The 12923-nt window shown below is 43.4% G+C and overlaps 1 protein-coding gene across 7 annotated transcripts in view; it reads right to left on the bottom strand.

Moving 5' to 3' along the window:
* The window catches only part of THADA (THADA armadillo repeat containing), a 312556-nt gene that overhangs the window by 87869 nt on the left and 211764 nt on the right, over positions 1 to 12923 (bottom strand). For 6 of the 7 annotated variants that reach the window (XR_010835564.1, XR_010835563.1, XM_059079306.2 and 3 more), the window contains one exon: positions 12121 to 12236. The exons of the other annotated variant lie outside the window; for it this stretch is intronic. Coding sequence is in view for 4 of the 6 variants with exons in the window: in XM_059079306.2 (XP_058935289.1) it covers positions 12121 to 12236 (116 nt within the window). In the remaining 2 variants the exon portion in view is untranslated. The remainder of the gene's footprint in view (positions 1 to 12120; positions 12237 to 12923) is intronic. 7 annotated transcript variants of the gene reach the window in all.

Raw genomic sequence — 12923 nt, 5'->3', positions numbered from 1 at the left:
CTTTTAAAGTGAAGCCATCTTCGTGCCCTGCTCTGGTGGTTGACCAATTCGTAAGGAATTCTTACCAAGTCATCGGGCACAGAGCAAGAGACGATGAGCTGTGAGTCTGTCCAGAAAGGGACCAAATGTCCAGCCATGTGCTACAGAGCACATGGGGCCGCCCCTGGAAAGGCTGCTTTTGTCCCTGGTGGACGGAATCTGTGAAAACAGAGGGCCAGAAACACTTTACCAAGGTCCCGGGTCGGCACTCCGCAAAGGCCCAGGCAGTCTGCACAAGGCCCTGGGGCACTTCTTAGGTCAAGGTCAAAGCCACAGCCTCCTGTGCTTCCCTGGCAGTGCCGCTGCTCAAGAGGAACCCCAAAAGCTCAATGCCAAGGCTTTGCCTTTCCCTCCATGAAAGCTCACCTGCCTTTTCAGAGGACCCCCAGGGAGCCTCCCGCATCCCCAGAGGCCCTCATATTTTTCCATCTTTCTATTAGGCATCTTTTTCTCATTAATGTACTAACACTCAAGTTATGTGTACAGAATGAGGAAAAAGAGACCTTGTGTGGGGCTTGGGATTTGTTCAAAGCCTGAAGAAACCGTTTTAGAGGGTGTATGTTTTTTATTCCTTTTATGAGAGATGCATGTTTCCCCCCTTCTGTGACTTGTTTAAAAGTAAAGTTTAATATGCTGCCAGAGGAATTGCTGGTTAATAACTTAATAAGCAATGTGCTAGGAATTATGGGAGAAAAGTATTATCCAAGAAGACTTTTATTGTACAGTTTGGGGCTTGGAGGATATATAGTTTCGGTTATTATATAAAATGCTAACATAAGTCCCCTTTCTTTTCAACCTTACTTTCTCCCTAGAATTATTAAAAAAGGATATATTAAGTGAGGTGAATGAACACTTCTAGAAGCTGTGTGAGAAGTCTGCATGTAGATCACAGGTGAGAATTTCTAACAGTACAGTCAGAACTCTGCTAATGTGAACCTGGCAAAGCACACACTTGGAAATTAGCCTTGGCAATAATAATAATATCAACGGCATTTTATTAAAAGTTTTATCTTCAAAAAATATTTTATCTTTAAAAAGATTCTTAAGAGAGAAGAAAAATAGGCATTATTATTCCCATTTTTATAAATCAACAAAGTAGCTCATATAGCTCAAGTGACCTATCCAAGATCGGGGCAAAAACCAAGAATAGAACCAAGGTTTGCTAGACAAATTGTATCCGTGTGTCCCAAGCACAATCAGAGGTAAAGTGAGACGCTGTGCCAAGCAATTAGGGTATTTCGGTTTGCAGCCACGCACTCTGGTGCTGTGTCCTGGTCACCAGTGTGGTGAAGAGCAAGGCTCTGAGCACAGCTGTTTCAACATGGCCGATGATGCAGACAAAGACTTAGCTATCTGACAATAAATATTCCCTATATTTGCTTAGCTCTTTTGTACCTGCATACCCATTACTCACCATGTCCTTCCCCACCCTCAACAATTTCACATTTTGGAGCTTCCAACCTTACAGATAAAAACTGAAGCCCAAAGAAGTTCGAGGCCACACATCACTGGTCAGTAGTTGGGCAGGTGCCAGAACCCAGACCTACTACCCACGAGTGCACCCTGCCTCCCTCACCCTCAGGGAGGTGCGTTCACAGCTAGAGGCTTTGCCACTCACCCAGTGCCTCTCCAAGTGACCCTCCCTGTGGTCACCCAGGAACACGGGGCCTTTGGGCTGGTGAGGGTCCCTTCCGGCTCAAGGGGGAATAAGCTCCTGAACGTGCGTGGGAAGCTATTTCCAGAGGCCTGCAGGCCAGTCCAGTCGCTGAGGAAGCCTGGGCATCACTGGCAGCTGAGAGGAAGGACGACAGTGAGGCTTCGGAGGGTCTCTCTCAAATCCGCTCCCTTGGCCCATTCACGTGAGACCTGCCCACGTGCCCCACAAGCTTTCCTAGGGTCAGCCCGAAGCTGGCCACATAGGACAAACGCACCAAGGCTAAGTCAGCTCAGCATGAGGACAGAGAAGCAGGAAGCCAAGTGAGGCCTCAAGAAGTGCTCCCGCCAGGTCTGTGTGCTGCCTGAAAGGCTGCCCCCAAGTTACTGACTTGAGTTAAAGGCACTGCCTCCACAAGATCACTACTGAAAAACAGTTGTACTACCCAGAAGAATTAACTTATTTACACATTAGCACTTGGTAACATGTGAGCATGATTTGTTGGTCATACCAAGTGGCAGTCAGCCACCTGAGAGTGGATTTCTGAGGAAAGGGGATCTAGAATAGCAAAGTTTTGATGGCAATAAGGTCTAGCGCATGGTGCCCTATCCAAGGAGGGCAGCTCCTGAGAGAGGGCCTTGGACAGCTCAAGGGCCTGGGGTTGTGGTATTTTCTATGAGGATGATCAGGCTGCAGCAGAGGAAGCAAGAGAATCAAGAGGCAGAAAACAAATTTGCTATTTATTGAATACATCCCTAATTTGGGCTATCTTCGGAGCCAGACACATCTGTCAAGTAGGAAGAAGTCACTTGCCCCCTTGTGTCTATTTTCCTGTCTACAGATAGTGGTTTGGATTAGATCCTGTTTTGAAATAGGGATTCAGGGTGTCCTTTGGAGTCCCTTTTGGGGCTCCCAATGGCTGAGAAGCTATGTGGGTGGGCCTCCAGGCTCCCATCTCAACTTGCAACGTATTTGCCATCTCTATTATCTTGAACATCTTGAACTTCCACTTAAGCTTCTGTTTGAAGAAAGGATTCCACTGGATTAGATGATCTCTGAATTCCCTTTCCTGCTATAAACGCTGTGGTTCTACGGTCTTCTTAGCAATGTCGAACAGACAATAGCCATGAAGTCTGAAATGCACACAAGCGGCATCTCTATTCCCAACACTAGCTGCCCAGGCAGGCAACAGGGGCCTCCAAGTGCCAGACAGAGCTGGTGGATTGCTACTAGGGAGCTTTTGTTAACCTCCCGGAGGGGCTGGAGATTTTGTTGATCACTGAGAGACGCTGGAAAGATTTAACACACCCCTCAGTGTATCTCATGAGCATGGAGACAGCAGCCTATTTACCAGTGTAAGCCTGAGCTTACTGACTTCCTCTTAACTCTTGGATCAGATCCAAATTCCTCTGGCTGACATTTAAGGCCTGCCACAACTGGTCTCTTATCAAATCTTGCACTGCTCTCCAAACACACCATGTCTTTTCCAGCTCTAATCCCCCACTGGCCCACATGCAAATGCCTTCTCCAACAGTGTGCCACTGTACATACTGTCCACCACCTTGATATGCTCTTTTCCCACCACTTTTGGCGTTTCCAAATCACACCCATGCTCTAAGACTCTGCTCAAATACCTAACTCCCCTAGAAAGCCTTCCCTGGCTGTCCCAGTCCACATTCTTTTTTTGAATTCTTATACTTATTATATGTACTACAGAGTTAGAATTCTACATGAATGTCATTGTTGGTTGTTTCACATGGATAAGCTCTTTTCAGCTAGACTGGATCATAGCTAAACTTTGACAATAGTAGAGACTTAATTATATATGCCTAGGTGGTCCCCACGATGCTGAGCACTGTACTAAGATTCCTTCCTTTGTACCTGGGCAATGAGACCTTCACAACTGATTTACCCACATAGGCTCTATACCAGTATAACTTCACTCACTCTCCAATCTATGAAAATTAACCTTATCTAACAATTAAATCTCACCTTAGTCTTTAAAGACTTCTCCCTTCTCCAAGACATCCTTGACATCCCAACCCCCACTAGCTGGCTCCTGTGATACAGTCTGACCTCATTCCAGCATTTACTAAATTCTTACTTGTTTACAGTTACTTAAATCCACACCTGTCTTATTCACTTGGTTTTTTAAAATAGGGACAATATCATTCATCTCTATATTCCCCACTGTGCCTATGACACTGCTTTGTACTGTTTGTGAATCTGAATTGGCTTGGATTCATTGGGAATGGCTCAGTGAAGGTAACCAAGGTGTTGATTTACGCAAAAGATGAAGCATGTCACATGCTAAGGAAAAAAAAAAAATCCCATTATATTAGAGTTTTACATAATACTGTGAAAATGTGTTGAGGCCATTTAAAGCCTGCATCCCTTGCAAGACGGGCAATGACAACACTGCCCAAATCTTCCAACAACAATACCCCAGGAAGCCAACAGCTACAAGTGGAGCAAGACAGATATTTCTGAGCCCTTTATCAAACTAATTACTACCTCTAGGTTAGGTCTGCAGATTTCTATATTTAAAAGTAGAAAGTTGGGGGTTGAATTCTTGATGTGCAGTTGCATAAACAAACTATATTTCTCACTGCAATATGAAGAAGCTTTGATCTTGGGCAACTTATTCAAAGGCACAGTTTAATATACTGATCATTTCTGACTGCTTTTACCTGACTAGTTTCCATAAGCTTAGTCTGTCAACAAGAAGTATATGCTATATTCTCAAGCTTCACTTCTTAACCAGCTTATTCTTTTAAGATGTGACATATTTTTAAAAGGAATATCTAATGAAGAAAATGTTTTGCACCTTGTCCATTGCTTTGGGTTGAAATGTGCTAACTTAATGTCTCTCTGTTTTTAAAAATACAAACAGGATCTCATCCTGAGATATCATGACCTTGAACATTCCTGAGAAGTCTGAAAGGGAAGTGAACAAATGTCAACAAGCTTGGGTCTAAAATACACCAACTTCATTTCTCTCATCATTCAAATATGTGTGAGGCTCAAAGAGACTTTGAATAGGCTGAGCTGGGGGATTAAAGAGGGGTCCTGATGAGAATCTCCCTCCCCAGTAAAATCTGGAGGTTGAAAGAAAAGCAATTAAAAAGGGGGCAGGGGAGTACTGGGGAAACTTTTATTTTGAAAAAAAGAAAAAGAGCTTAGAAGAAACAAACCCAAAGCAAACCCAACCCCCAGCAATGCCTGGAAACTTGCTATGTAAGTAACCATCCCTGTTAAGGCTTGCTTCCCTTAAAGTTTTGGCAGGGACCACAAATGATAGCCTTAAAATGCCACATGATCATCTGAATATTTTAACAACCCATCTCGACTGGATTCATTTCAGCAGCATGGGAATGAAATGCAACCTGCAGCTGTGGCAAAGGGCTGGGGCCCCTCGGAGCAGTTGTGAAAGAAAGACCTCTTGCCTGGGGAGAGGACTGGTCCAGGAGACACGAGGGATTTGGGAAGGGCTAAGGGACAGTGGGAAAATGGAATCAGACCTAAATCCCAGGATTTCTGCCTGGGAAGTGTAGTCTCTTGTGTGAATAAATCTGGTGGTTAGAAAATAACTGCTGTCTTGAGCTGTAAAGCAAAACAGAACCCTAAACCAGGACTTCTGCAGCTAGCCACAGAACCCCCTGTGGCAGAACTGGGATTGCCACACAAAAGCCAGCCCTAGCTTTGTCTCTATAAGCATATTTCCTTATGTATTTAAATGCCAGGCCTTCCAGGTTCACACCACCTCAGCTTAGTCGGGGGACCAGTAAGAAGTAGAGAAAATGGGGAGAGCACATGAGAGTATGGCTAACGGGGTGGACAGGGAAGGAAGTACTAGGGAGATGGAGAAGCGCATGGAGGAGTGACAAGGGGGTGTCAGGAGCACTGATGGGGAGCTGTATAGGGAAGTGTGCATGGATCATACAGCTAATACTTTTTGCAAATAAGAGTTAACTTGGGGTAACAAATCATTAGATCCAGCACAAAGAGCAGGTCTTCAACAAACATAAGCTCCCTCCATCATCTCTTCCCTCCATCAGCACTGTTTTATTCAAAAATTTATTTCCCAAGGTTGATTTCCTAGTAACCTTGGGACCTGTTCTTGTATTCTTGAGAGCCTGTTTTTCTCACCAGAATATCAGACTGTTATTCTTCAAAATGATAAATATTCACTGCATGCCAACAAAGCCTGGGTCCTACCCCAGGCACTGAGTCCACTGGGATGGCTGCCAGGACAAGGGAGTGTGGGCTTCCCATAGGGAGCACTGGGGCTATGCGGTTCCCCCTCAGTGCAGGTCATCCCAGGTGGATGGAGGAAGAATTCTGGGCTGACCCCTTCAGGAGCCTCACCCTCTCCCATGGCTCCAAGCTCCAGACACAAGCCCTGAGAATGAGGGTGTGAAGGTGGGAGTATTTCAAGGGGCGGGGTGCTCACAGGGGCCGACTCTCTGACCCCTGGCCCTCAAATACTGTCTCAGAACCAGCAGCATTGGAATCACCTTGAAGCTTGTCAGAGAAGCAGGATCTCAGGCTCCACTCCAGACCTACTGAAGGAAAGTCTTCATTTTAAGGGGCCGAGGTGATTCATGAGCAGGTCTGAGAAGCACTGTTCTAGAAAATGCTTCAGTTATCACCATTCAAAGCCCTGACGTAAAAACACTGGATATATGGAAGCAATGTGGTCCAGCGGAAAGAAGCCGATGAGGAGCAGGGAGTTAAGCGCTCCGCAAATGTTAGCTGTTGTCAGGTAGTTGTTACACCCTGGTCAGCTGTGTGAAAATGGGCAAATCCCATATGCATGGGGATGGGAGTGGACTACAACAAACTTTATGATTCTTTCCAGTTCTAAAGTTCTAGATCTATGATTCTATTTGACAAGACTCTGTTTTGTCGCCCTCTCTACACTAAAGTAGGGGGTTTTAATAAGCAGTTGCTGTATTTAATATAGCCTGGCATACAGCAGGGCTTAATAAATATTTGTTGAATGAATGCAAAATAAACTTGAGTGGCCAGTAATGGAACAATGGTAAGGTAAACTTAATGCCTGATTATTCAGGTGACAAAAATATGCTACCTTTAACAAATGATGTTTTCAAAGATATTTTTCTTAATACAAAACCAGGCAAAAAGCATTTTACTTTTGGCAACGCATAGATAGTAAAAGTAGAAAGCAAAGCAAAAAAAAAAAAAAAAAGTATTGTAAGAAGTCAGGACAATAACCTTAGAGGAATGATAGAGTACAAAGGGTTTTTTTGTTTGTTTGTTTTTTGTTTTTTGCGGTGCGCGGGCCTCTCACTGTTATGGCCTCTCCCGTTGCGGAGCACAGGCTCCGGACGCACAGACTCAGCGGCCATGGCTCACGGGCCCAGCCGCTCCACGGCATGTGAGATCTTCCCAGACAAGGGCACGAACCTGTGTCCCCTGCATCGGCAGGCGGACTCTCAACCACTGCGCCACCAGGGAAGCCCCTACAGAGAGTTTTTTAAATGTTTGTTATTAAAAATTTTTTTTAAATTGTGATAAAATATGCATAATATAAAATTTACCATCTTAACCATTTTAAGTGTGCCGTTTAGGAGTGTTAAGCACATTCATATGGGTGTACCACCGATTTCCAGAACTCTTTTCATTCTGTAAAACTAAAACTCTATTAGTTGAACACTATTTCCCTTCCCCCCAGTCCCTGGTAACCACCATTCTACTTTCTGAGTCTTTGAATCTGACTACCCCAGGAACCTCACATAAGTGGAATCATATAGCATTTGTCTTTCTGTCATTGGCTTATTTCACTTTGCATAATGTGCTCAAGGTTCATCCATGTGGTACTGTGTGTTAGAATTTCCCTCATTTTTAAGGCTTAATAATATTCTATTGTCCATATATACCACATTTGTTTATCCATTCACCCATCAATGGACACTTGGGTTACTTCTACTTCTTGGCTATTGTGAATAATGCAACTAGAACATGTACAAATATCTCTTCAAGATTCTGCTTTCGGGATTCCCTGGTGGCGTAGTGGTTGAGAGTCCACCTGCCGATGCAGAGGACACGGGTTCGTGCCCCGGTCCGGGAAGATCCCACGTGCCGTGGAGCGGCTGGGCCCGTGAGCCATGGTTGCTGAGCCTGCGCGTCGGGAGCCTGTGCTCCGCAACGGAAGAGGCCACAGCGGTGAGAGGCCTGCGTACTGCAAAAAAAAAAAAAAAAAAGATTCTGCTTTCAATTAATTTGGGTCTATACCCAGAAGTGGAATTGCTAGATCATATGGTAATTCTATTTTTAATTTTTTTGAGGAAACACCATACTATTTTCCATAGCAGCTACACCATACAGAGTTTTCAATAAGAGCAAATGCTTTCACGATACTGTTAAATGGAAAAAGTAAGCTATAACTTACATATATACAGCATAATCTCAACTACATTAAAAAAGCATAAGAAGAAAGATGAAGTAAATAACATGAAACTGTTAACCAATAACAGTGGGTTCCACTAGATGTTGGTAAGAGTAGACTTAAATTCTCTTCTTTTCCCTAATTTTCTATGATGAGCACAAACTACACTGACAGTCAAGAAAAAAATGTGAAAAAAATTCAGTAGGACACATTTCTCTTCTTGGTCATCACATCATCCATTGCATGGAATCTGATAGTCCATTAAGTTTACCACATTTACTAAAAGGACACACACACACACACACACACACACACACACACACACACACACAGAGGTTTTTCTTTTTATAACCAAAGGAGACGCTAGATAACCGAATTGATTTCTGAAAAATTTTAAGCCCAAAATAACAGTAATTCCAACTCTCAATCAAAGTAAATAAATATTTTCTCCTCTTTCTCTTACTTGACAGGGCTTTTTAAAAGTCCTTCCTATTCAGGCTGGGCCTGTGATCCAGCTGGGACAGAGAGCTGCAATCTGTACATAGCGAGGGCAGCAGACAGGGCCTCGAGCGGGGCTGCACTGACCTTCTCTTCCATGGTGCCCACAGCCAGCCTCGCCAGGCCACCAGCTGACCCCTAGTCTCACTCAGTTTCTGGCCTGGGTCAGCTTAGTTCTCCTTCAGTAGTTGGTAAACTGCCTTTGTATCGGGAGAGAGACAGTAAACTGGATTGAGGAGAGAGGGATGGAGGAAAAGGGGAAGGAAGGGACTTGAAGGATTAACGAGCTGATTTCCATAAAGGCTTTGACATCTTGGAATGAAAAGCGGCCTGTAAGAGCAGAAGCCCAGTCCCCTACTCAGGCCATGTTGCCAGCTGGCCATTCATCACCAAAAATTCCCCAACAAATCCATGGCTATTGCTTAATCACCTCATATAAATCCCTATTAATCTTGCAAAGTCAAAACACAAATATATGACAAAAGTCTTTATTTTATATGCCCTCAATTTCGGGGTTAAAATTTTAAAAGCGGAACTGGTCATCCAATGGCTCCAATGTACTTTTTTTTTTAAACCCCTTTTTGGGGAATAAATAAATGACATCCTCACTAATGTTTTTGTACACACTGGACTGAATAAACTCAAGCTAATGATCAACATAAATGAAGAAGGAAAAAGGTGTTAGTGCTAAAATTTAAACGGACTTTTTTTTTGCAATAACATTGACATTTCAAGCTATACTCAAAAGATACAGAAAATCCTTAGTAGGCACAAAAGAACATTTATTCCTCTTTCTTTCATAAATTTCTATGGACATAAAGGAGCCTCTTCAGCAGCCAAATTTGGAATGCTCTGCATTGTAGTGCTTTTCAGGGGAAAAGAATGTGAGAATGTAAGTCAGGGGTTGGCTTTGAGAAGGGCCCACCAGGACCCATAAGTGGCTCATCTGAGCATGGGGCTCCCAGTGCAGACAAACACCTTCTGGGACAACACTGTCTGAGGACCTCAAGGGCAGGGCAGGCATGCAACAGGGTGAGGCTTCATCACTTATAGCTGATTCAATACCTTCCTATTCAGGAAACTCAAAGTTATCCTGCCAGTGACGTGGATAATCCAGAAAAACTGACACGTGGCTTTGGGATACATTATGTTCTGGCCATATGTTTTCCTTTCAAACTCTATTCCAGGCTCTGAACACATCCTGCTTAATATGGTAAAAGTGTGCTGGGGAGCAAGAGGAAGCCTGGTGTTATAGACCACCCACAAAGTGTAAAGTTCACACTTGGATAATAAAGAGTTGACTGTACTGGAAACATAAAAGTGGCTTTCCTGGACTCTGGGCAAAGAAGGTGGAAACCCAGTGAATTTCAGTGATTCATGCCTTTGTTTTCTAGGGCTGGAAAATCATGGAGGAAAATCAGAGAATGGGGGGTAAGGGTGGATGCAGACAATAATGAAAAGACTGATTAGAAAACTGCAATCTTCTAAGTGCAATTAGAAGGCCAGGAGGACTTCTCTAGCTGAAGAGGGGGCTGATGGCAGCTTTGTCATCCATCATAGGGAACTGCACAACATGAAGGTCCATTCAGATGGCTGGCCTATTACTCTATCTCCTCCTCCCCAGCCAACAAGAAGGAATTGACTCAGGAAGCCAACAGATGATGAATTTCTATAAGACCCATCAAGGGGTAGCAAACTAAGGGGGCAGAAATTCCTTCCTTATAGAACTTTAAGAACAGGAGATTCACATTCTGTCTTGGGGCAGTCCTGGCTGGAAGCAGGGGTTTCAACAGGATCGTTTCCCTGACTTCCTGATCCCCAGAAATAATAGCTACGAGGACCAGGCCTACTAATTGGTTAACAGATGAAAGCACAAATATGATCACAATTCCTTTTTCTCTCAAAAAAGGCATCTGGGGAAGTTGTCTAAAAGCCACACAGAAGGCAAATGATACTAGGCTCAGGGGAGCAGTTTATGGTCACTGAACTCCTGTTCTCTAAATAAAAGAGAGAAAACAAAAATCACACTAAAAATGAGAGGCTAACCATTAACCATCACTTTACTGGCATTTCAGATACTAGAGAACTTCCCCATCAATATCTCTGGCCAAAGAGATGTCTAAACACCTCTTTGGTGTTTAGACAAACATGGAGACTCACATCTCTACCCACTGAGAAATTCTTCACTGGGTTGCTTCCCTTTCACCATGTGGCCTCCATGTATCTCCTCAGCCCCATTCTCTGCTACACATACCTTATACTTTAGGTTTCAGAAGAGCTAACTTCTTTCTAGTCCTCCACACTCACCATGACATTTCATATTGCTATGTCTTTGCCTATGACATTCCCTGAGCCTGGAACACCCCTCCCTGCCCTGGTCACTTGGCAAAATTCCCAACTCTTGAAGGCAGACACCCTCCCAACCCCGGGCTACTCCTGTACCTACTACATACTTTTGTTATCATACTCACCATATTCGATGAAAATTATTTATTTACACATCTTCTCACCTCCTGGATGGGAGCTCCTTGAAGCCAGGACTAATTCCTTCTATATCTTTGCATCCCTACATCTCCTAACATAGCAGCTGTTGTGTAGCCTATGCTCACTCACAAGACTTTGTTGAATTACACTGATTTGTGGGTCTCACACTAACCACTGCTTGTATTACCATACATATAAGATGGGAGCCCAACAAAAGTGAACAAAAGCACATTTTTTGAAAAATAAAAAAGAGGCTGTTATGTTAGACAACCAACATACTAATTATCAATCAAAGGCAATATACCACAGCATGGAATATGGTAGCCTATGGGCCTCTGCTGGAACCCCCGCTCCCGGAATCACAGAGGATGTAGCAGGGGGTGGGAGGCCCTTGCAGTAACACAGATTTTGAACAGAGTGTTACAGAGAGGGCTCCTTGTGTATTCGAGAGAAATTGAGAAATTCTTTTTGCTCCATCTTTCCCACGGTAAATGTTCTAAGTTTCAGAAAAAACTAACAATGGCAAGGATGAAAAAAAGAAAAAAATACGTATCCACTCTCCTTTGCGTTGCTTATTCAAACTTCTCTACTACCTACCCCAAAAGGCAACTTGCATGTCTTTTTCTTATTCACCCGCTCTGGGCCCCTCTGCACCTGCTCAAGTCTAACATCAATCTCTCATCTTTGAGTTGCAATGGTACCTGACAGTTTGTACCTCAATTACTGCCTTTCATTGTTAGGATATCTAACACAGGGCTGGGCACATAGCAGGTATTCATTAAAAACAAGCTGATTGGTGGACAGATAAAAAGCCATATTACATGCCCCCCAGCCACACAGCAGTTTTAGAAAAATTGTCAAGAAAATATTTTTCTTTCTTTACCACAACCCGAAGTTCAAAAAAGATAAATACTGCAATAAGTTTAGAAAACTCATGCCAGCGACTTTTAAAACTCCCACAACTAGAAACAGCATTTCTCCAATGTATTCCTAACCCCTGATAACTCCGTGCCCATGTGGGGCTTTAACATACCTCTTGGCCAGCCAGACTTTGGCTTTAGTACAAACAGCGACGTCAGCCAGCTCCTGCTGAAAGTATGTATTCATTCTGTATTTGGAGTCTGAGAAGGCTTGTAACAAATGAAAAACCTAAACCAAAAAAAGAGAAAAAGCAATATCCTGCTGTGAAAATATATTTTTCCTAAATGTCCAGTTCCTCACTTTTAGGTTTCCTTAAAACATTCCCCTCAAAGAAAACAGACACCTGCAAAACATGGCTCTGGTCTCTTCGCAGAAAAATCATGTTGGTCTTGGAGGGCACAGCAAGTGGCGAAAAACCAGCGTCTTTCATCTGTACCTGTGCTCTGGGTTCCTCGCACAAGTCCAAAACATGAAGATTACTCTGTGACCAGTCATTAGATGCCAAGAGCTTATTAGTTACAAACAACCTATAAACTGATTTTAGCAAAGAAATGCAAACATCTTTCTCTATCTTAGCAGTCTCATATGGAAAAAAAAAGAGTACTTTTTAAAGTCAAAATCTTACTACACAGGAAAAATCAAATGTCTGTGAGTCTAATCTGGTTTGGGGTTTATCACAACATGCTTAGCTGAAAAAGCAGGCTGCAATGATGCTTGCCTTCGCAAATAGTGGACAGTGATGTCTGTAAACTATTTAGGTTTTTTAGATCTTCCCTGAGATGTCAGGAGCTGAGGGAGCACTGCGGACACACCCCACTTTCTTATTCTTGCATGACATTATATATCAGAATTAAGCAGAGAAAGACAAATCCTGTTCTATCTCTCTAGCTGCCTATATTTAGAACGAAGGCCACA

Source organism: Kogia breviceps, chromosome 11 (assembly GCF_026419965.1).
Source record: "Kogia breviceps isolate mKogBre1 chromosome 11, mKogBre1 haplotype 1, whole genome shotgun sequence".
NCBI lineage: Eukaryota > Metazoa > Chordata > Mammalia > Artiodactyla > Physeteridae > Kogia > Kogia breviceps.
Note: the sequence above shows the minus strand (reverse complement) of the source record. Positions and strands in the feature narration are given on the sequence as shown.